This window comes from Lampetra fluviatilis, chromosome 76 (genome assembly GCF_964198595.1).
Source record: "Lampetra fluviatilis chromosome 76, kcLamFluv1.1, whole genome shotgun sequence".
In the NCBI taxonomy this organism is placed as follows: domain Eukaryota; kingdom Metazoa; phylum Chordata; class Hyperoartia; order Petromyzontiformes; family Petromyzontidae; genus Lampetra; species Lampetra fluviatilis.
Genome location: NC_136350.1, coordinates 3,687,850 through 3,710,302, shown reverse-complemented (window position 1 = coordinate 3,710,302; position 22,453 = coordinate 3,687,850). Strand labels below are relative to the sequence as shown.

Here is a 22,453-nt window from a genome sequence, read left to right as displayed (position 1 = left end):
TCAGAGACCCACAGACTCACCACTCAGAGACCCACAGATTCACCACACAGAGACCCACAGACTCACCACACAGAGACCCACAGACTCACCACACAGAGACCCACAGACTCACCACACAGAGACCCACACACTCACCACACAGACCCACAGACTCACCACACAGAGACCCACAGACTCACCACACAGAGACCCACAGGCTCACCACACAGAGACCCACAGGCTCATCAAACAGAGACCCACAGACTCACCACACAGAGACCCACAGACTCACCACACAGAGACCAACAGACTCACCACACAGAGACCCACAGACTCACCACACAGAGACCCACAGACTCACCACACAGAGACCCACAGACTCACCACACAGAGACCCACAGACTCACCACACAGAGACCCACAGACTCACCACACAGAGACCCACAGACTCACCACACAGAGACCCACAGACTCAACACACAGAGACCCACAGACTCACCACACAGAGACCCACAGACTCACCACACAGAGACCCACAGACTCAACACACAGAGACCCACAGACTCAACACACAGAGACCCACAGACTCACCACACAGAGACCCACAGACTCACCACACAGAGACCCACAGACTCACCACACAGAGACCAACAGACTCACCACACAGAGACCCACAGACTCACCACACAGAGACCCACAGACTCACCACACAGAGACCCACAGACTCACCACACAGAGACCCACAGACTCACCACACAGAGACCCACAGACTCACCACACAGAGACCCACAGACTCAACACACAGAGACCCACAGACTCAACACACAGAGACCCACAGACTCACCACACAGAGACCCACAGACTCACCACACAGAGACCCACAGACTCACCACACAGAGACCCACAGACTCACCACACACAGACCCACAGACTCACCACACAGAGACCCACAGACTCACCACACAGAGACCCACAGACTCACCACACAGAGACCCACAGACTCAACACACAGAGACCCACAGACTCACCACACAGAGACCCACAGACTCACCACACAGAGACCCACAGACTCACCACACAGAGACCCACAGACTCACCACACAGAGACCCACAGACTCACCACACAGAGACCCACAGACTCACCACACAGAGACCCACAGACTCAACACACAGAGACCCACAGACTCACCACACAGAGACCCACAGACTCACCACACAGAGACCCACAGACTCACCACACAGAGACCCACAGACTCACCACACACAGACCCACAGACTCACCACACAGAGACCCACAGACTCACCACACAGAGACCCACAGACTCACCACACAGAGACCCACAGACTCACCACACAGAGACCCACAGACTCACCACACAGAGACCCACAGACTCACCACACACAGACCCACAGACTCACCACACAGAGATCCACAGACTCACCACACAGAGACCCACAGACTCGTCACGTGTAGTAATGTTTAATTATTTATTTACAATGCTGGATGAACAGTCCACGGTGTGGAAACTCCCCACCATCATCACCATCATCACCATCATCATCACCATCATCACCATCATCATCATCACCATCATCATCATCACCACCATCATCACCACCACCACCATCATCATCATCACCATCATCACCATCACCACCATCATCACCATCATCATCACCATCACCATCATCACCATCATCATCATCACCATCATCACCACCACCACCACCATCACCAACATCACCATCATCATCACCATCATCACCATCATCATCACCATCACCACCACCACCACCACCAACATTGGTGATGGTGTCTGTGATGGTGATGATGTTGATGACGATGACAATGACGTTGATGACGATGATGTTGATGATGGTGATGATGTTGATGATGACGATGACTCATGGTGATGATGTTGATGACGATGACAATGACGTTGATGACGATGATGTTGATGATGGTGATGATGTTGATGATGACGATGACTCATGGTGATGATGTTGATGACGATGATGTTGATGATGATGATGACGATGATGACTGATGGTGATTTTTGATGGCTAAGATGCCAACAGCGTGGGCTAAACATCTCTCACTCACCATCACCACCATCACTATCATCATCACCACCCTCACCACCCTCACCACCCTCACCACCACCACCACCACCACCCTCACCACCACCACCACCACCCTCACCACCACCCTCACCACCACCACCACCACCAGTCTGTAGCGGGAGACATTGGCCTGTGGCAGCGCTCCACACGGAGTCCACACTCACGCGGAACTCGCACAGCGGCACGGAGCACAGCTTCTGTAAACAACAACAACAACAACAACAACAATCAGCACAACAACAATCAGCACAACAACAATCAGCACAACAACAATCAGCACAACAACAATCAGCACAACAACAATCAGCACAACAACAATCAGCACAACAGCAACAACAACAACAATCAGCACAACAACAATCAGCACAACAACAATCAGCACAACAACAATCAGCACAACAACAATCAGCACAATAACTACAACGAGTGGGTGAGTGAGTGAGTGGGTGAGTGAGTGGGTGAGTGAGTAAGTGGGTGAGTGGGTGGGTGAGTGGGTGAGTGAGTGAGTGAGTGGGTGAGTGAGTAAGTGGGTGAGTGGGTGGGTGAGTGGGTGAGTGAGTGAGTGAGTGGTGAGTGGGTGGGTGAGTGGGTGAGTGAGTGAGTGGGTGGGTGAGTGGGTGAGTGAGTGAGTGGGTGAGTGGGTGAGTGAGTGAGTGGGTGAGTGGGTGAGTGGGTGAGTGAGTGGGTGAGTGAGTGGGTGAGTGGGTGAGTGAGTGGGTGAGTGAGTGGGTGAGTGAGTGAGTGGGTGAGTGAGTGGGTGGGTGAGTGGGTGAGTGAGTGAGTGGTGAGTGAGTGGGTGAGTGATTGAGTGGGTGAGTGGGTGAGTGAGTGAGTGGGTGAGTGAGTGAGTGGGTGAGTGGGTGAGTGAGTAAGTGGGTGAGTGAAGTGAGTGGGTGGGTGAGTGGGTGAGTGAGTGGGTGAGTGAGTAAGTGGGTGAGTGAGTGAGTGGGTGAGTGAGTGGGTGAGTGAGTGGGTGAGTGAGTGGGTGGGTGAGTGGGTGAGTGAGTGAGTGGTGAGTGAGTGGGTGAGTGATTGAGTGGGTGAGTGGGTGAGTGAGTGAGTGGGTGAGTGAGTGAGTGGGTGAGTGGGTGAGTGAGTAAGTGGGTGAGTGAGTGAGTGGGTGAGTGAGTGGGTGAGTGAGTGGGTGAGTGAGTGGGTGGGTGAGTGGGTGAGTGAGTGAGTGGTGAGTGAGTGGGTGAGTGGGTGAGTGAGTGAGTGGTGAGTGAGTGGGTGAGTGATTGAGTGGGTGAGTGGGTGAGTGAGTGAGTGGGTGAGTGAGTGGGTGAGTGAGTGAGTGGTGAGTGAGTGGGTGAGTGATTGAGTGAGTGAGTGGGTGAGTGAGTGGGTGAGTGGGTGAGTGAGTGAGTGGTGAGTGAGTGGGTGAGTGATTGAGTGGGTGAGTGGGTGAGTGAGTGAGTGGGTGAGTGAGTGGGTGAGTGAGTGAGTGGTGAGTGAGTGGGTGAGTGATTGAGTGGGTGAGTGGGTGAGTGAGTGAGTGGGTGAGTGGGTGAGTGGGTGAGTGAGTGAGTGGGTGAGTGAGTGGGTGAGTGGGTGAGTGAGTGGGTGAGTGAGTGAGTGGGTGAGTGGGTGAGTGAGTGGGTGAGTGATTGAGTGGGTGAGTGGGTGAGTGAGTGAGTGGGTGAGTGGGTGAGTGGGTGAGTGAGTGAGTGGGTGAGTGAGTGGGTGAGTGAGTGGGTGAGTGAGTGAGTGGGTGAGTGGGTGAGTGGGTGAGTGAGTGAGTGGGTGAGTGAGTGGGTGAGTGGGTGAGTGAGTGGGTGAGTGAGTGGGTGAGTGAGTGGGTGAGTGAGTGGGTGAGTGAGTGGGTGAGTGAGTGAGTGAGTGGGTGAGTGGGTGAGTGAGTGGGTGAGTGAGTGGGTGAGTGAGTGGGTGAGTGAGTGAGTGGGTAAGTGGGTGAGTGAGTGGGTGAGTGGGTGAGTGAGTGGGTGAGTGAGTGAGTGAGTGGGTGGGTGAGTGAGTGGGTGAGTGAGTGAGTGGGTAAGTGGGTGAGTGAGTGGGTGAGTGAGTGAGTGGGTGAGTGGGTGAGTGAGTGAGTGGGTGAGTGAGTGGGTGAGTGAGTGAGTGGTGAGTGAGTGGGTGAGTGATTGAGTGGGTGAGTGGGTGAGTGAGTGAGTGGGTGAGTGGGTGAGTGGGTGAGTGAGTGAGTGGGTGAGTGAGTGGGTGAGTGGGTGAGTGAGTGGGTGAGTGAGTGAGTGGGTGAGTGGGTGAGTGAGTGGGTGAGTGATTGAGTGGGTGAGTGGGTGAGTGAGTGAGTGGGTGAGTGGGTGAGTGGGTGAGTGAGTGAGTGGGTGAGTGAGTGGGTGAGTGAGTGGGTGAGTGAGTGAGTGGGTGAGTGGGTGAGTGGGTGAGTGAGTGAGTGGGTGAGTGAGTGGGTGAGTGGGTGAGTGAGTGGGTGAGTGAGTGGGTGAGTGAGTGGGTGAGTGAGTGGGTGAGTGAGTGGGTGAGTGAGTGAGTGGGTGAGTGGGTGAGTGAGTGGGTGAGTGAGTGGGTGAGTGAGTGGGTGAGTGAGTGAGTGGGTAAGTGGGTGAGTGAGTGGGTGAGTGGGTGAGTGAGTGGGTGAGTGAGTGAGTGAGTGGGTGGGTGAGTGAGTGGGTGAGTGAGTGAGTGGGTAAGTGGGTGAGTGAGTGGGTGAGTGAGTGAGTGGGTGAGTGAGTGAGTGAGTGGGTGAGTGAGTGGGTGAGTGAGTGAGTGGGCGAGTGGGTGAGTGAGTGAGTGAGTGGGCGAGTGGGTGAGTGAGTGAGTGGGTGAGTGGGCGAGTGAGTGGGTGAGTGGGCGAGTGGTCTCACCAGGAGACGAGCTTGTTCGGGGGTGAGTGAGTCGCCCTCTTTGCACAGAGTGAAGTCCCTCAGGAGGTGGACAACGCCTGCACACAGACACAGACAAAGGTCCCCAGTGAAGCCTCTCCACTGCTGGGGCAAGTGCTGTTCACTACAACTGTGTGTCACTGTGTGTGTCACTGTGTGTGTGTGTCACTGTGTGTATCACTGTGTGTGTGTGTGTCACTGTGTGTATCACTGTGTGTGTGTCACTGTGTGTGTGTCACTGTGTGTATCACTGTGTGTGTGTGTGTCACTGTGTGTATCACTGTGTGTGTGTGTCACTGTGTGTATCACTGTGTGTGTGTCACTGTGTGTGTGTCACTGTGTGTGTCACTGTGTGTGTGTGTCACTGTGTGTGTGTCACTGTGTGTGTGTGTGTGTGTCACTGTGTGTATCACTGTGTGTGTGTGTGTGTGTCACTGTGTGTATCACTGTGTGTGTGTGTGTCACTGTGTGTGTCACTGTGTGTGTGTCACTGTGTGTATCACTGTGTGTGTGTCACTGTGTGTGTGTCACTGTGTGTGTGTCACTGTGTGTGTGTCACTGTGTGTGTGTCACTGTGTGTGTGTCACTGTGTGTGTGTCACTGTGTGTGTGTCACTGTGTGTGTGTCACTGTGTGTGTGTGTGTCACTGTGTGTATCACTGTGTGTGTGTGTCACTGTGTGTATCACTGTGTGTGTGTCACTGTGTGTGTGTCACTGTGTGTATCACTGTGTGTGTGTGTGTCACTGTGTGTATCACTGTGTGTGTGTGTGTGTGTCACTGTGTGTGTCACTGTGTGTGTGTGTGTGTGTCACTGTGTGTATCACTGTGTGTGTGTGTGTCACTGTGTGTATCACTGTGTGTGTGTCACTGTGTGTGTGTCACTGTGTGTGTGTCACTGTGTGTGTGTCACTGTGTGTGTGTCACTGTGTGTGTGTCACTGTGTGTGTGTCACTGTGTGTGTGTCACTGTGTGTGTGTCACTGTGTGTGTGTCACTGTGTGTGTGTCACTGTGTGTGTGTCACTGTGTGTGTGTCACTGTGTGTGTGTCACTGTGTGTGTGTGTGTCACTGTGTGTATCACTGTGTGTGTGTGTCACTGTGTGTATCACTGTGTGTGTGTCACTGTGTGTGTGTCACTGTGTGTGTGTCACTGTGTGTATCACTGTGTGTGTGTGTGTGTGTCACTGTGTGTATCACTGTGTGTGTGTGTGTCACTGTGTGTATCACTGTGTGTGTGTCACTGTGTGTGTGTCACTGTGTGTGTGTCACTGTGTGTGTGTCACTGTGTGTGTGTCACTGTGTGTGTGTCACTGTGTGTGTGTCACTGTGTGTGTGTCACTGTGTGTGTGTCACTGTGTGTATCACTGTGTGTGTGTGTGTGTGTCACTGTGTGTATCACTGTGTGTGTGTGTGTGTGTCACTGTGTGTATCACTGTGTGTGTGTGTGTCACTGTGTGTATCACTGTGTGTGTGTCACTGTGTGTGTGTCACTGTGTGTGTGTCACTGTGTGTGTGTCACTGTGTGTGTGTCACTGTGTGTGTGTGTCACTGTGTGTGTGTCACTGTGTGTGTGTCACTGTGTGTGTGTCACTGTGTGTGTGTCACTGTGTGTGTGTCACTGTGTGTGTGTCACTGTGTGTGTGTCACTGTGTGTGTGTCACTGTGTGTGTGTCACTGTGTGTGTGTCACTGTGTGTGTGTCACTGTGTGTGTGTCACTGTGTGTGTATCACTGTGTGTGTGTCACTGTGTGTGTGTCACTGTGTGTGTGTCACTGTGTGTGTGTCACTGTGTGTGTGTCACTGTGTGTGTGTCACTGTGTGTGTGTCACTGTGTGTGTGTCACTGTGTGTGTGTCACTGTGTGTATCACTGTGTGTGTGTGTGTGTGTCACTGTGTGTATCACTGTGTGTGTGTGTGTGTGTCACTGTGTGTATCACTGTGTGTGTGTGTGTCACTGTGTGTATCACTGTGTGTGTGTCACTGTGTGTGTGTCACTGTGTGTGTGTCACTGTGTGTGTGTCACTGTGTGTGTGTCACTGTGTGTGTGTGTCACTGTGTGTCACTGTGTGTGTGTGTCACTGTGTGTCACTGTGTGTGTGTGTCACTGTGTGTGTGTGTCACTGTGTGTCACTGTGTGTGTGTGTCACTGTGTGTGTGTCTCTGTGTGTCACTGTGTGTGTGTGTCACTGTGTGTGTCACTGTGTGTGTCACTGTGTGTGTGTGTCACTGTGTGTGTGTCACTGTGTGTGTGTGTCACTGTGTGTGTGTCACTGTGTGTGTGTGTCACTGTGTGTGTGTCACTGTGTGTGTGTGTCACTGTGTGTGTGTGTCACTGTGTGTGTGTCACTGTGTGTGTGTGTCACTGTGTGTGTCACTGTGTGTGTGTGTCACTGTGTGTGTGTGTCACTGTGTGTGTGTGTCACTGTGTGTGTGTGTCACTGTGTGTGTGTCACTGTGTGTGTGTGTCACTGTGTGTGTGTGTCACTGTGTGTGTGTGTCACTGTGTGTGTGTCACTGTGTGTGTGTCACTGTGTGTGTGTGTCACTGTGTGTGTGTCACTGTGTGTGTGTCACTGTGTGTGTGTGTCACTGTGTGTGTCACTGTGTGTGTGTCACTGTGTGTGTCACTGTGTGTGTGTGTCACTGTGTGTGTGTGTCACTGTGTGTGTGTGTCACTGTGTGTGTCACTGTGTGTGTGTGTGTGTCACTGTGTGTGTGTCACTGTGTGTGTGTGTGTGTGTCACTGTGTGTGTGTCACTGTGTGTGTCACTGTGTGTGTGTCACTGTGTGTGTGTGTCACTGTGTGTGTGTCACTGTGTGTGTGTCACTGTGTGTGTCACTGTGTGTGTGTGTCACTGTGTGTGTGTCACTGTGTGTGTGTCACTGTGTGTGTCACTGTGTGTGTGTGTCACTGTGTGTGTGTGTCACTGTGTGTGTCACTGTGTGTGTGTGTCACTGTGTGTGTGTCACTGTGTGTGTCACTGTGTGTGTCACTGTGTGTGTGTGTCACTGTGTGTGTCACTGTGTGTGTCACTGTGTGTGTGTCACTGTGTGTGTGTCACTGTGTGTGTGTCACTGTGTGTGTCACTGTGTGTGTCACTGTGTGTGTCACTGTGTGTGTGTGTCACTGTGTGTGTCACTGTGTGTGTGTCACTGTGTGTGTCACTGTGTGTGTGTGTCACTGTGTGTGTGTCACTGTGTGTGTGTGTCACTGTGTGTGTGTCACTGTGTGTGTGTCACTGTGTGTGTCACTGTGTGTGTCACTGTGTGTGTGTGTCACTGTGTGTGTGTGTCACTGTGTGTGTCACTGTGTGTGTCACTGTGTGTGTCACTGTGTGTGTGTGTCACTGTGTGTGTGTGTCACTGTGTGTGTCACTGTGTGTGTCACTGTGTGTGTGTGTCACTGTGTGTGTCACTGTGTGTGTCACTGTGTGTGTCACTGTGTGTGTGTGTCACTGTGTGTGTGTGTCACTGTGTGTGTGTCACTGTGTGTGTGTGTCACTGTGTGTGTGTGTCACTGTGTGTGTGTGTCACTGTGTGTGTGTCACTGTGTGTGTGTGTCACTGTGTGTGTGTCACTGTGTGTGTGTCACTGTGTGTGTGTCACTGTGTGTGTCACTGTGTGTGTCACTGTGTGTGTGTCACTGTGTGTGTGTGTCACTGTGTGTGTGTGTCACTGTGTGTGTGTGTCACTGTGTGTGTGTGTCACTGTGTGTGTCACTGTGTGTGTGTGTCACTGTGTGTGTCACTGTGTGTGTGTCACTGTGTGTGTGTGTCACTGTGTGTGTGTCACTGTGTGTGTGTCACTGTGTGTGTGTCACTGTGTGTGTCACTGTGTGTGTGTCACTGTGTGTGTGTCACTGTGTGTGTGTGTCACTGTGTGTGTGTGTCACTGTGTGTGTGTCACTGTGTGTGTGTCACTGTGTGTGTGTGTGTCACTGTGTGTGTGTCACTGTGTGTGTCACTGTGTGTGTCACTGTGTGTGTCACTGTGTGTGTGTGTCACTGTGTGTGTGTGTCACTGTGTGTGTCACTGTGTGTGTGTGTCACTGTGTGTGTGTGTCACTGTGTGTGTGTGTCACTGTGTGTGTGTGTCACTGTGTGTGTCACTGTGTGTGTGTGTGTCACTGTGTGTGTGTGTCACTGTGTGTGTGTGTCACTGTGTGTGTCACTGTGTGTGTGTCACTGTGTGTGTCACTGTGTGTGTGTGTCACTGTGTGTGTGTGTCACTGTGTGTGTCACTGTGTGTGTGTGTGTCACTGTGTGTGTGTGTCACTGTGTGTGTGTGTCACTGTGTGTGTCACTGTGTGTGTGTCACTGTGTGTGTCACTGTGTGTGTGTGTGTCACTGTGTGTGTGTGTCACTGTGTGTGTGTGTCACTGTGTGTGTGTGTCACTGTGTGTGTCACTGTGTGTGTGTCACTGTGTGTGTCACTGTGTGTGTGTGTGTCACTGTGTGTGTGTGTCACTGTGTGTGTGTGTCACTGTGTGTGTCACTGTGTGTGTGTCACTGTGTGTGTCACTGTGTGTGTGTGTCACTGTGTGTGTGTGTCACTGTGTGTGTCACTGTGTGTGTGTCACTGTGTGTGTGTGTCACTGTGTGTGTGTCACTGTGTGTGTGTGTCACTGTGTGTGTGTCACTGTGTGTGTCACTGTGTGTGTCACTGTGTGTGTGTCACTGTGTGTGTCACTGTGTGTGTGTGTCACTGTGTGTGTCACTGTGTGTGTGTCACTGTGTGTGTCACTGTGTGTGTGTGTCACTGTGTGTGTGTGTCACTGTGTGTGTGTCACTGTGTGTGTGTGTCACTGTGTGTGTGTCACTGTGTGTGTCACTGTGTGTGTCACTGTGTGTGTGTCACTGTGTGTGTCACTGTGTGTGTCACTGTGTGTGTCACTGTGTGTGTGTCACTGTGTGTGTGTGTCACTGTGTGTGTGTCACTGTGTGTGTGTCACTGTGTGTGTCACTGTGTGTGTCACTGTGTGTGTGTCACTGTGTGTGTGTGTCACTGTGTGTGTGTGTCACTGTGTGTGTGTGTCACTGTGTGTGTCACTGTGTGTGTCACTGTGTGTGTGTCACTGTGTGTGTGTGTCACTGTGTGTGTCACTGTGTGTGTGTGTGTCACTGTGTGTGTGTCACTGTGTGTGTGTGTCACTGTGTGTGTCACTGTGTGTGTCACTGTGTGTGTGTCACTGTGTGTGTGTGTGTCACTGTGTGTCACTGTGTGTGTCACTGTGTGTGTGTCACTGTGTGTGTGTGTCACTGTGTGTGTCACTGTGTGTGTGTGTGTCACTGTGTGTGTGTGTCACTGTGTGTGTCACTGTGTGTGTCACTGTGTGTGTGTCACTGTGTGTGTGTGTCACTGTGTGTGTCACTGTGTGTGTGTGTGTCACTGTGTGTGTGTCACTGTGTGTGTCACTGTGTGTGTCACTGTGTGTGTGTGTGTCACTGTGTGTCACTGTGTGTGTCACTGTGTGTGTGTCACTGTGTGTGTGTCACTGTGTGTGTGTGTCACTGTGTGTGTCACTGTGTGTGTGTGTGTCACTGTGTGTCACTGTGTGTGTCACTGTGTGTGTGTGTGTCACTGTGTGTGTGTCACTGTGTGTGTGTCACTGTGTGTGTCACTGTGTGTGTGTCACTGTGTGTGTGTCACTGTGTGTGTCACTGTGTGTGTCACTGTGTGTGTGTGTCACTGTGTGTCACTGTGTGTGTCACTGTGTGTGTGTGTCACTGTGTGTGTCACTGTGTGTGTGTCACTGTGTCACTGTGTGTGTCACTGTGTCACTGTGTGTGTCACTGTGCCACTGTGTGTCACTGTGTCACTGTGTGTGTCACTGTGTGTGTCACTGTGTGTGTGTATCACTGTGTGTGTGTGTCACTGTGTGTATCACTGTGTGTGTGTCACTGTGTGTGTGTCACTGTGTGTGTGTCACTGTGTGTGTCACTGTGTGTGTGACTGTGTGTGTGTCACTGTGTGTGTGTCACTGTGTGTGTGTCACTGTGTGTCACTGTGTGTGTGTCACTGTGTGTGTATCACTGTGTGTGTGTCACTGTGTGTGTGTCACTGTGTGTGTCACTGTGTGTGTGTGTGTGACTGTGTGTCACCTCTCTGTAGACTGGTGGGCAGGCCCAGCTGTCTGAGTTGGGGCTCCATGGAGTGCGGGAACTTGTCTAGAGGACCTGCGTCCAGGACGACGTCCATCGGAGCCAGAGCCCCGCAGCGGGCAAAGTCCACCTGGGAGAACTCGGCAAACCACCTGGGGGTCACGGGGGGGTCACAGAGGTCACGGAGGGGTCACGGGAGGTCACAGAGGTCATGTGGGGGGGGGGTCTAAGTGTATGTAGTTCCTCCGGCAGGCAAGGCTGCGTTGGCTGGGTCATGTAGCCCGCATGCCCAGCCACCGCATGCCTAAACAGCTTTTGTTCGGCCGGATCGAGGGGGCTAAACGGGCGCGGCACGGGCTAGAGAAGAGATGGAGTGATGTGGTACAGGAGGACGTGGAGCTGAGTGGACTTGCCGATGACTGGTACCAGCGGTGTCAAGATCGGCCTCAGTGGAGGAGGCTCGTGAAGGACGCTACTGGGCAGTTGGAGGCAGTCGCCCTCCAACAACAACGGAGGGCGGAGGAGCGACGCTCACAACAACGAGCGGAGCGCCGGGTGGCTAAAGCACAGCAAGTTGGCACAGTAGGGGGCACAGGTGGTGCATCAGCCAGTCATCTCGGTCATCTCGGTCAGTCGACCCGTGGCACCTGCTGGGTCTGCCCCGTGACCTCCTGCCAGCGGGCGTTCGACACTTCACGGGGCCTCAAGGTGCACTTGGCCTGGCACAAGCGTCGTGGTGACGTCACCGCCACTTAGTGGCGAATGGCGGTTGTCGTGTAGGTGTGTGTGTGTAGGTGTGTGTGTGTGCTACTAACTTGGTGACTTTGTCTGAGTCCCAGTTGGAGAAGAGTAGGCCAACTTCCCCATGCAGACGCTGCCCCACCTGGAACGGGGGTACACGCACAGCTAGAGGTAAAGCTCCCCCAGGTAGCGCACACGGCTTGCCGAGGGCAAGTGCAGGGGGAGACGCGGGGAGACGCGGGGAGACACTGGGAGACACGGGAGACACGGGGAGACACTGGGAGACACTGGGAGACACGGGGAGACACGGGGAGACACTGGGAGACACTGGGAGACACGGGAGACACGGGAGACACGGGGAGACACGGGGAGACACGGGGAGACACGGGAGACACGGGGAGACACGGGAGACACGGGAGACACGGGGAGACACGGGGAGACACGGGGAGACACGGGGAGACACGGGAGACATTGGGAGACACGGGGAGACACTCGGGGTGAGACACTCGGGGTACCTTGTGGAGCCCCTCGCGATATTCGTCGCGAACTCCCTTGCCCAACGCCAGGATCATCACTTTGTTCTTGCCGAAGAAGAACCTGGAACAGACAGACAGAGTGAGTGTGTGGGTGAGTGTGTGGGTGAGTGTGTGGGTGGGTGTGTGGGTGGGTGTGTGGGTGGGTGTGTGGGTGGGTGGGTGTGTGGGTGGGTGTGTGGGTGAGTGTGTGGGTGGGTGAGTGTGTGGGTGAGTGGGTGGGTGAGTGGGTGGGTGAGTGAGTGGGTGAGTGTGTGGGTGAGTGTGTGGGTGAGTGTGTGGGTGAGTGTGTGGGTGAGTGGGTGAGTGGGTGGGTGAGTGGGTGAGTGTGTGAGTGAGTGTGTGGGTGAGTGTGTGGGTGGGTGGGTGGGTGAGTGTGTGGGTGAGTGTGTGGGTGAGTGTGTGGGTGAGTGTGTAGGTGAGTGTGTGAGTGGGTGTGTGGGTGAGTGTGTGGGTGAGTGTGTGGGTGAGTGGGTGAGTGAGTGAGTGGGTGAGTGTGTGGGTGAGTGTGTGGGTGAGTGTGTAGGTGAGTGTGTGAGTGGGTGTGTGGGTGAGTGTGTGGGTGAGTGTGTGGGTGAGTGTGTGGGTGAGTGTGTGGGTGAGTGGGTGAGTGAGTGGGTGAGTGTGTGAGTGGGTGAGTGGGTGAGTGTGTGGGTGAGTGTGTGGGTGAGTGTGTGGGTGAGTGTGTGGGTGAGTGTGTGGGTGAGTGGGTGAGTGAGTGAGTGGGTGAGTGTGTGGGTGAGTGTGTGGGTGAGTGTGTGGGTGAGTGTGTGAGTGGGTGAGTGGGTGGGTGAGTGGGTGAGTGAGTGAGTGAGTGGGTGAGTGTGTGGGTGAGTGGGTGAGTGAGTGGGTGAGTGGGTGAGTGTGTGGGTGAGTGTGTGAGTGGGTGTGTGGGTGAGTGTGTGAGTGGGTGTGTGGGTGAGTGTGTGGGTGAGTGTGTGAGTGGGTGAGTGTGTGAGTGGGTGAGTGTGTGGGTGAGTGTGTGGGTGAGTGTGTGAGTGGGTGTGTGGGTGAGTGTGTGGGTGAGTGTGTGGGTGAGTGTGTGGGTGAGTGTGTGGGTGAGTGTGTGGGTGAGTGTGTGGGTGAGTGGGTGAGTGAGTGGGTGAGTGTGTGAGTGGGTGAGTGTGTGGGTGAGTGAGTGGGTGAGTGTGTGGGTGAGTGTGTGGGTGAGTGGGTGAGTGAGTGAGTGGGTGAGTGTGTGGGTGAGTGTGTGGGTGAGTGTGTGGGTGAGTGTGTGAGTGGGTGTGTGGGTGAGTGTGTGGGTGAGTGTGTGGGTGAGTGTGTGGGTGAGTGTGTGGGTGAGTGTGTGGGTGAGTGTGTGGGTGAGTGGGTGAGTGAGTGAGTGAGTGGGTGAGTGTGTGAGTGGGTGAGTGGGTGAGTGTGTGGGTGAGTGTGTGGGTGAGTGTGTGGGTGAGTGTGTGGGTGAGTGTGTGGGTGTGTGGGTGGGTGAGTGGGTGAGTGTGTGGGTGAGTGTGTGGGTGAGTGTGTGGGTGAGTGTGTGGGTGTGTGGGTGGGTGAGTGGGTGAGTGTGTGGGTGAGTGTGTGAGTGAGTGAGTGAGTGAGTGGGTGAGTGTGTGAGTGGGTGAGTGGGTGAGTGTGTGGGTGAGTGTGTGGGTGAGTGTGTGGGTGAGTGTGTGGGTGAGTGTGTGGGTGTGTGGGTGGGTGAGTGGGTGAGTGTGTGGGTGAGTGGGTGAGTGAGTGGGTGAGTGTGTGAGTGGGTGAGTGGGTGGGTGTGTGGGTGAGTGTGTGAGTGAGTGGGTGAGTGGGTGAGTGAGTGTGTGGGTGGGTGGGTGAGTGGGTGAGTGAGTGGGTGTGTGGGTGAGTGGGTGAGTGAGTGGGTGGGTGAGTGGGTGAGTGGGTGAGTGAGTGGGTGGGTGAGTGAGTGTGTGGGTGGGTGGGTGTGTGGGTGAGTGGGTGAGTGAGTGGGTGGGTGGGTGGGTGGGTGAGTGGGTGTGTGGGTGTGTGGGTGAGTGAGTGTGTGGGTGGGTGGGTGAGTGGGTGAGTGAGTGGGTGGGTGAGTGGGTGAGTGGGTGAGTGAGTGGGTGGGTGAGTGGGTGAGTGAGTGGGTGAGTGGGTGAGTGGGTGAGTGAGTGGGTGGGTGAGTGGGTGAGTGGGTGGGTGGGTGGGTGAGTTAGTGGGTGGGTGAGTTAGTGAGTGAGTGGGTGGGTGAGTGAGTGGGTGAGTGGGTGGGTGAGTGGGTGGGTGGGTGAGTGAGTGAGTGTGTGAGTGAGTGGGTGGGTGAGTGGGTGGGTGAGTGGGTGAGTGGGTGAGTGGGTGGGTGAGTGGGTGAGTGTGTGAGTGAGTGGGTGAGTGAGTGAGTGGGTGAGTGGGTGAGTGGGTGGGTGGGTGAGTGGGTGGGTGAGTGTGTGGGTGAGTGGGTGGGTGAGTGGGTGGGTGAGTGGGTGGGTGAGTGACTGGGTGAGTGACTGGGTGAGTGACTGGGTGAGTGACTGACTGAGTGACTGACTGAGTGACTGGCTGAGTGGGAGGTGTCTGCACCTGCTGTGCTTCCAGGCTGTGCGCACGTCCTTCAGTTTGCTGTTCCGCATGTTGCACACGGAGAACGTGTAGAGGTAGCTGTAGGTGTCCACACACGCTCGCAGCTACACACATGTTACACACATGTTACACACATGTTACACACATGTTACACACGTTACACACACAGAGACACACACACACAGACACACACAGATACACACACAGACACGCACACACGTTACACACATGTTACACACACACAGACACGCACACACACATAGACACACAGACACACAGACGTTACACAGACACGCAGACACACAGACAGACACGCACACACGTTACACACATGTTACACACATGTTACACACATACACAGACACGCACAGACACACACACACAGACAGACACACAGACACACACACAGACACACACAGACACACAGACACAGGCCACCAGGGCCTGGCCCTCCGCAAGGTTGACTCAGCATGAAACAAGTAAAAGTTGACGACTTACATCTTCCACCAGCTTCTGTTTGTGTTCCAGTCCCTTCTTCTTCGTCTGGGTCAGAGACACTGAGACACACACACAGTCAGACACAGACGCACAGTCAGACACAGTCAGACACAGTCAGACACAGTCAGACAGAGACACAGTCAGACACAGACGCACAGTCGGACACAGTCAGACACAGTCACACACAGTCAGACACAGTCAGACACAGGCAGACACAGTCACACACAGGCAGAAACAGGCAGAGACACACACACACACACAGTCAGACACAGGCAGACACACAGTCAGACACACAGTCAGACACACACACACAGTCAGACACAGTCAGACACAGTCAGACAGAGACACAGTCAGACACAGACGCACAGTCAGACACAGCCAGACACAGTCAGACACAGTCACACACAGTCAGACACAGGCAGACACAGTCAGACAGAGACACAGTCAGACACAGACGCACAGTCAGACACAGTCAGACACAGTCACACACAGTCAGACACAGGCAGAAACAGGCAGAGACACACACACACAGTCAGACACAGGCAGACACACAGTCAGAGACAGGCAGACAGAGACACACAGACACACAGTCACACACAGTCAGAGACACAGTCAGACACACAGTCAGACACACAGTCAGACACAGTCAGACACAGTCAGACACAGACGCACAGTCAGACACAGTCAGACACAATCACACACAGTCAGACACAGGCAGACACAGTCAGACAGAGACACAGTCAGACACAGTCACACACAGTCAGACACAGTCAGACACAGTCAAACACACAGTCAGACACATGCAGAGACACTGACACAGTCAGACAGAGACACAGTCAGACAGTCAGACACAGTCAGACACACAGACTCACTCAAGAAATTCATTCGGAGACTCACTCAGAGACTCACTCAGAGACTCACTCAGAGACTCACTCAGAGACTCACTCAGAGACTCACTCAGAGACTCACTCAGAGACTCACTCAGAGACTCACTCAGAGACTCACTCAGAGACTCACTCACTCAGAGAGAGCCATAGACCCATACAGAGACCCACACTCATAGAGACCCATAGACCAACACTCAGAGACACATAGAGACCCACAGAGACCCATACTCATGGAGACCCACACAGACCCACACTCAGAGACCCACACTCATAGAGACTCACAGAGACCCACAGAGAACCACAGAGACCCATAGACACCCACAGAGACCCACAGAGACTCACAGAGACCCACAGAGACCCACATAGACCCACAGAGACCCATAGACCCCCTCAGAGACCCCTACAGAGACCCATAGACCCCCACAAAGACCCATAGACCCCCACAGAGACCCATAGACCCCCACAGAAACCCAGAGACCCATAGACCCCCATAGAGAACCACAGAGACCCATAGACCCCCACAGAGACCCACAGAGACTCACAGAGACTCACAGAGACCCACAGAGACTCACAGAGACCCATAGAGACCCACAGAGACTCATAGAGACCCACAGACCCCCATAGAGAACCACAGAGACCCAGAACGAGGCTCCCTCACCGAGCCAGAACGAGGCTCCGCGTATTACCTTTGCGATCTCGACGTGACTTGGGCATGGCGACTCTCGCTGTGGTGGTCACACACAAACTCTGTCTCTCTCTGTCTCTGTGTGTGTCTCTGTGTGTGTCTGTCTGTGTGTCTGTGTGTGTCTCACTCTGTCTCTGTGTGTGTCTCTGTGTCTCACTTTGTCTGTGTGTGTCTCTGTGTGTCTCACTGTGTCTCACTGTGTGTGTCTGTGTGTCTCACTGTGTGTCTCTCTGTGTGTCTCACTGTGTGTCTCTGTGTCTCACTGTGTCTCTCTGTGTCTCACTCTGTCTCACTGTGTGAGTCTCACTCTGTCCGTCTCACTGGGCCCTGGCCTGTCTGTGTCGCACTGTTTGACTTGACCGTCGATCGATCTATAATCTATATATAGTCTATATAATGTACATCTATCTATATAAAGTGTATATCTATAAATAATCGATATTATCTATCGATATCATCGATAAAACATACAAAGTTGTCGATCTAGACAGAGCCTCTGCGTGTCGCGCGAGCAGCCCACGTGGTCCCCACGGAGCGATGCGAGCTGGGTAGGGGTCCTCACCGCCACGCGGTGGTGGCGGCTGAGGTGGCCACGGATTTCCCCTCAGGGTGCCTGTTGAACAAATAAAATTTCGCCACTTAAAAAAAAATATCGAACGACTTAAACTTCCTAAAAAAATCCGTTCAATAATTTTTACGAGTATTCCTGCTCCGTTTCACGCGGTTCGATTAAAAATCCGAAGTTTCGTTCGAGAGGAAATTAATTAAAGTTTGATTTTAAATAGTTATTGTAAGTGGAACCGGAATCGTTTATTTAATCGGACGCGTTAGATTCGTTACCGTCGATTCCATGTAATTCCAATACGCGGTTTTTGGTTGTGAATCGAATATATCGTAATCGCTTCAATAGATTCATACTTGCGATTCCTCTGATAAATCTCATTGGAGTCGATCCAGTCGATTATCACCATGTTAACTCACGATAAATATCGACGTATCGATTAAGAAGAGTTCGATTCCTACTAACCAATCAATCGAATGGACTCTATTAAAATCCATTTTAAAATAATGGTTTCGGAATCGATTCTAAAGCAACGCGTGACCAATTTGAGGAATCGACGTTACCGAATAAACAAACAAACGATTCCATTTAGACGGGAAACGGTAATAATCGAATCGTAATAAATCGTTAAAAGAAATCGACTCCGTTACACCCCCCCACGTTAACTAAAATAATCGATGCCCGGAATCGATTCTATGAATCCACAACGTTTCCCTAACCGAAGAATCAAAATGAACAATTAACCAAACAAATCGATTCAATCAAAACCGGAAAAGGAAAGAATCGATTCTTTTTAAAATGTTTGTCAGAATCGACTCCATTACATCAGAACGTTAAAAATTGTAATCGACATCAGGAATCGATTCCAAGAAGCGACAACGTTAACCTACCCGAGGAATCGACGGTTAAGTTTAATAGAAACGTTTGAATCGATTCCCTTTTCGTTTCCAACATGGCGGTGCCTCCGTCTAACCCCGCCAATCCGATCGTCTTCTTTGACATCACGATCGGTGGGCAGGTGGGGAACGACTCACTCACTCATTCACTCACTCATTCACTCACTCATTCACTCACTCATTCACTCACTCATTCACTCACTCATTCACTCACTCATTCACTCACTCATTCACTCACTCATTCACTCACTCATTCACTCACTCATTCACTCACTCATTCACTCACTCATTCACTCACTCATTCACTCACTCATTCACTCACTCATTCACTCGCTCACTCATTCACTCACTCATTCACTCACTCATTCACTCACTCATTCACTCACACATTCACTCATTCACTCACCCATTCACTCATTCATACACTCACTCATTCACTCATTCACTCACTCATTCACTCACTCATTCACTCACTCATTCACTCATTCACTCACTCATTCACTCATTCACTCATTCACTCACTCATTCACTCACTCATTCACTCACTCATTCACTCACTCATTCACTCACTCATTCACTCACTCATTCACTCACTCATTCACTCACTCATTCACTCACTCATTCACTCACTCATTCACTCACTCATTCACTCACTCATTCACTCACTCATTCACTCACTCATTCACTCACTCATTCACTCGCTCACTCATTCACTCACTCATTCACTCACTCATTCACTCACTCATTCACTCACACATTCACTCATTCACTCACCCATTCACTCATTCATACACTCACTCATTCACTCATTCACTCACTCATTCACTCACTCATTCACTCACTCATTCACTCATTCACTCACTCATTCACTCATTCACTCATTCACTCACTCATTCACTCACTCATTCACTCACTCACTCATTCACTCACTCACTCATTCACTCATTCACTCACACATTCACTCATTCACTCATTCACTCACTCATTCACTCACTCATTCACTCGCTCACTCATTCACTCACTCATTCACTCACTCATTCACTCACTCATTCACTCACACATTCACTCATTCACTCACCCATTCACTCATTCATACACTCACTCATTCACTCACTCATTCACTCACTCATTCACTCACTCATTCACTCACTCATTCACTCATTCACTCACTCATTCACTCATTCACTCATTCACTCACTCATTCACTCATTCACTCACTCATTCACTCACTCATTCACTCACTCATTCACTCACTCATTCACTCACTCATTCCCTCACTCATTCACTCACTCACTCATTCACTCATTCACTCACTCATTAACTCACTCACTCATTCACTCACTCACTCATTCACTCACTCATTCACTCATTCACTCACTCATTCACTCATTCACTCACTCATTCACTCACTCATTCACTCATTCACTCACTCATTCACGCACTCATTCACTCATTCACTCACTCACTCATTCACTCATACACACACTGACTCAATCACTCAATCATACACACACTCAGTCACTCACTCAGTCACTCACTCATTCACTCACTCATTCACTCACTCATTCACTCACTCATTCACTCACTCATTCACTCACTCATTCACTCACTCATTCACTCACTCATTCACTCACTCATTCACTCACTCATTCACTCACTCATTCACTCACTCATTCACTCACTCATTCACTCACTCATTCACTCACTCATTCACTCACTCATTCACTCACTCATTCACTCACTCATTCACTCACTCATTCACTCACTCATTCACTCGCTCACTCATTCACTCACTCATTCACTCACTCATTCACTCACTCATTCACTCACACATTCACTCATTCACTCACCCATTCACTCATTCATACACTCACTCATTCACTCATTCACTCACTCATTCACTCACTCATTCACTCACTCATTCACTCATTCACTCACTCATTCACTCATTCACTCATTCACTCACTCATTCACTCACTCATTCACTCACTCACTCATTCACTCACTCACTCATTCACTCATTCACTCACACATTCACTCATTCACTCATTCACTCACTCATTCACTCACTCATTCACTCGCTCACTCATTCACTCACTCATTCACTCACTCATTCACTCACTCATTCACTCACACATTCACTCATTCACTCACCCATTCACTCATTCATACACTCACTCATTCACTCACTCATTCACTCACTCATTCACTCACTCATTCACTCACTCATTCACTCATTCACTCACTCATTCACTCATTCACTCATTCACTCACTCATTCACTCATTCACTCACTCATTCACTCACTCATTCACTCACTCATTCACTCACTCATTCACTCACTCATTCCCTCACTCATTCACTCACTCACTCATTCACTCATTCACTCACTCATTAACTCACTCACTCATTCACTCACTCACTCATTCACTCACTCATTCACTCATTCACTCACTCATTCACTCATTCACTCACTCATTCACTCACTCATTCACTCATTCACTCACTCATTCACGCACTCATTCACTCATTCACTCACTCACTCATTCACTCATACACACACTGACTCAATCACTCAATCATACACACACTCAGTCACTCACTCAGTCACTCACTCATTCACTCACTCATTCACTCACTCATTCACTCACTCATTCACTCACTCATTCACTCACTCATTCACTCACTCATTCACTCACTCATTCACTCACTCATTCACTCACTCATTCACTCACTCATTCACTCACTCATTCACTCACTCATTCACTCACTCATTCACTCACTCATTCACTCACTCATTCACTCACTCATTCACTCGCTCACTCATTCACTCACTCATTCACTCACTCATTCACTCACTCATTCACTCACACATTCACTCATTCACTCACCCATTCACTCATTCATACACTCACTCATTCACTCATTCACTCACTCATTCACTCACTCATTCACTCACTCATTCACTCATTCACTCACTCATTCACTCATTCACTCATTCACTCACTCATTCACTCACTCATTCACTCACTCACTCATTCACTCACTCACTCATTCACTCATTCACTCACACATTCACTCATTCACTCATTCACTCACTCATTCACTCACTCATTCACTCGCTCACTCATTCACTCACTCATTCACTCACTCATTCACTCACTCATTCACTCACACATTCACTCATTCACTCACCCATTCACTCATTCATACACTCACTCATTCACTCACTCATTCACTCACTCATTCACTCACTCATTCACTCACTCATTCACTCATTCACTCACTCATTCACTCATTCACTCACTCATTCACTCATTCACTCACTCATTCACTCACTCATTCACTCACTCATTCACTCACTCATTCACTCACTCATTCCCTCACTCATTCACTCACTCACTCATTCACTCATTCACTCACTCATTAACTCACTCACTCATTCACTCACTCACTCATTCACTCACTCATTCACTCATTCACTCACTCATTCACTCATTCACTCACTCATTCACTCACTCATTCACTCATTCACTCACTCATTCACGCACTCATTCACTCACTCATTCACTCACTCATTCACTCACTCACCCATTCACTCACCCATTCACTCATTCATACACTCATTCACTCATACACACACTGACTCAGTCACTCAATCATACACACACTCAGTCACTCACTCATTCACTCACTCATTCACTCACTCATTCACTCACTCATTCACTCACTCATTCACTCACTCATTCACTCACTCATCCACTCACTCATTCACTCACTCAAACGCTCACTCATTTATTCACTCATTCACTCACTCATACACACATACATACACCCACTCATTCACTCACTCATTCACCCACTCATTCACCCACTCACTCATTCACTCACCCACTCATTCACCCACTCACTCATTCACTCACTCATTCACTCACTCATTCACCCACTCATTCACTCACTCATTCACTCACTCATTCACTCACTCATTCACTCACTCACTCATTCACTCACTCATTCACTCACTCATTCACTCATTCACTCACTCATTCATTCACTCACTCATTCACTCACTCATTCACTCACTCATTCACTCACTCATTCACTCACTCATTCTCTCACTCATTCACTC

General features: G+C 51.0%; 2 protein-coding genes across 3 annotated transcripts in view; one reads left to right on the top strand and one right to left on the bottom strand.

Annotated features, from left to right (window-relative positions):
- Nucleotides 1-1,458: 1,458 nt before the first annotated feature.
- Nucleotides 1,459-17,400, bottom strand: LOC144953442 (mRNA turnover protein 4 homolog). Of its 2 annotated transcripts, XM_078884019.1 has the most exons (9): nucleotides 16,869-17,400; nucleotides 15,296-15,354; nucleotides 14,798-14,901; nucleotides 12,281-12,362; nucleotides 11,840-11,907; nucleotides 11,025-11,176; nucleotides 4,908-4,984; nucleotides 2,219-2,300; nucleotides 1,459-2,100 (listed from the first exon to the last, which is right to left on the bottom strand). In XM_078884019.1, exons 1-9 carry the CDS (start codon nucleotides 16,894-16,896, stop codon nucleotides 1,970-1,972), a joined length of 783 nt encoding a protein of 260 aa, XP_078740145.1. In that variant the 5' UTR covers nucleotides 16,897-17,400; the 3' UTR covers nucleotides 1,459-1,969. The 2 variants fall into 2 exon arrangements, with proteins under 2 accessions (XP_078740145.1, XP_078740144.1); XM_078884018.1 differs by having other exon boundaries at nucleotides 1,929-2,300.
- Nucleotides 17,401-18,357: 957 nt separating this feature from the next.
- The window catches only part of LOC144953413 (peptidyl-prolyl cis-trans isomerase H-like), a 38,083-nt gene continuing 33,987 nt past the window's right edge, over nucleotides 18,358-22,453 (top strand). The window contains exon 1 of the mRNA XM_078883992.1: nucleotides 18,358-18,447. Coding sequence (XP_078740118.1) covers nucleotides 18,382-18,447 — 66 coding nt within the window. The 5' untranslated portion in view covers nucleotides 18,358-18,381. The remainder of the gene's footprint in view (nucleotides 18,448-22,453) is intronic.

Coding starts and splice junctions, on each gene's coding strand:
- LOC144953442 (XM_078884018.1), bottom strand. CDS start 16,896: ATGCCCAAGTCACGTCGAGATCGCAAAG. Junction 12,363..14,797: donor ACAGCCTGGAAGCACAGCAG/GTGCAGACACCT, acceptor TGTCTGTTCCAG/GTTCTTCTTCGGCAAGAACA. Junction 11,908..12,280: donor ATCGCGAGGGGCTCCACAAG/GTACCCCGAGTG, acceptor CCCCCGTTCCAG/GTGGGGCAGCGTCTGCATGG.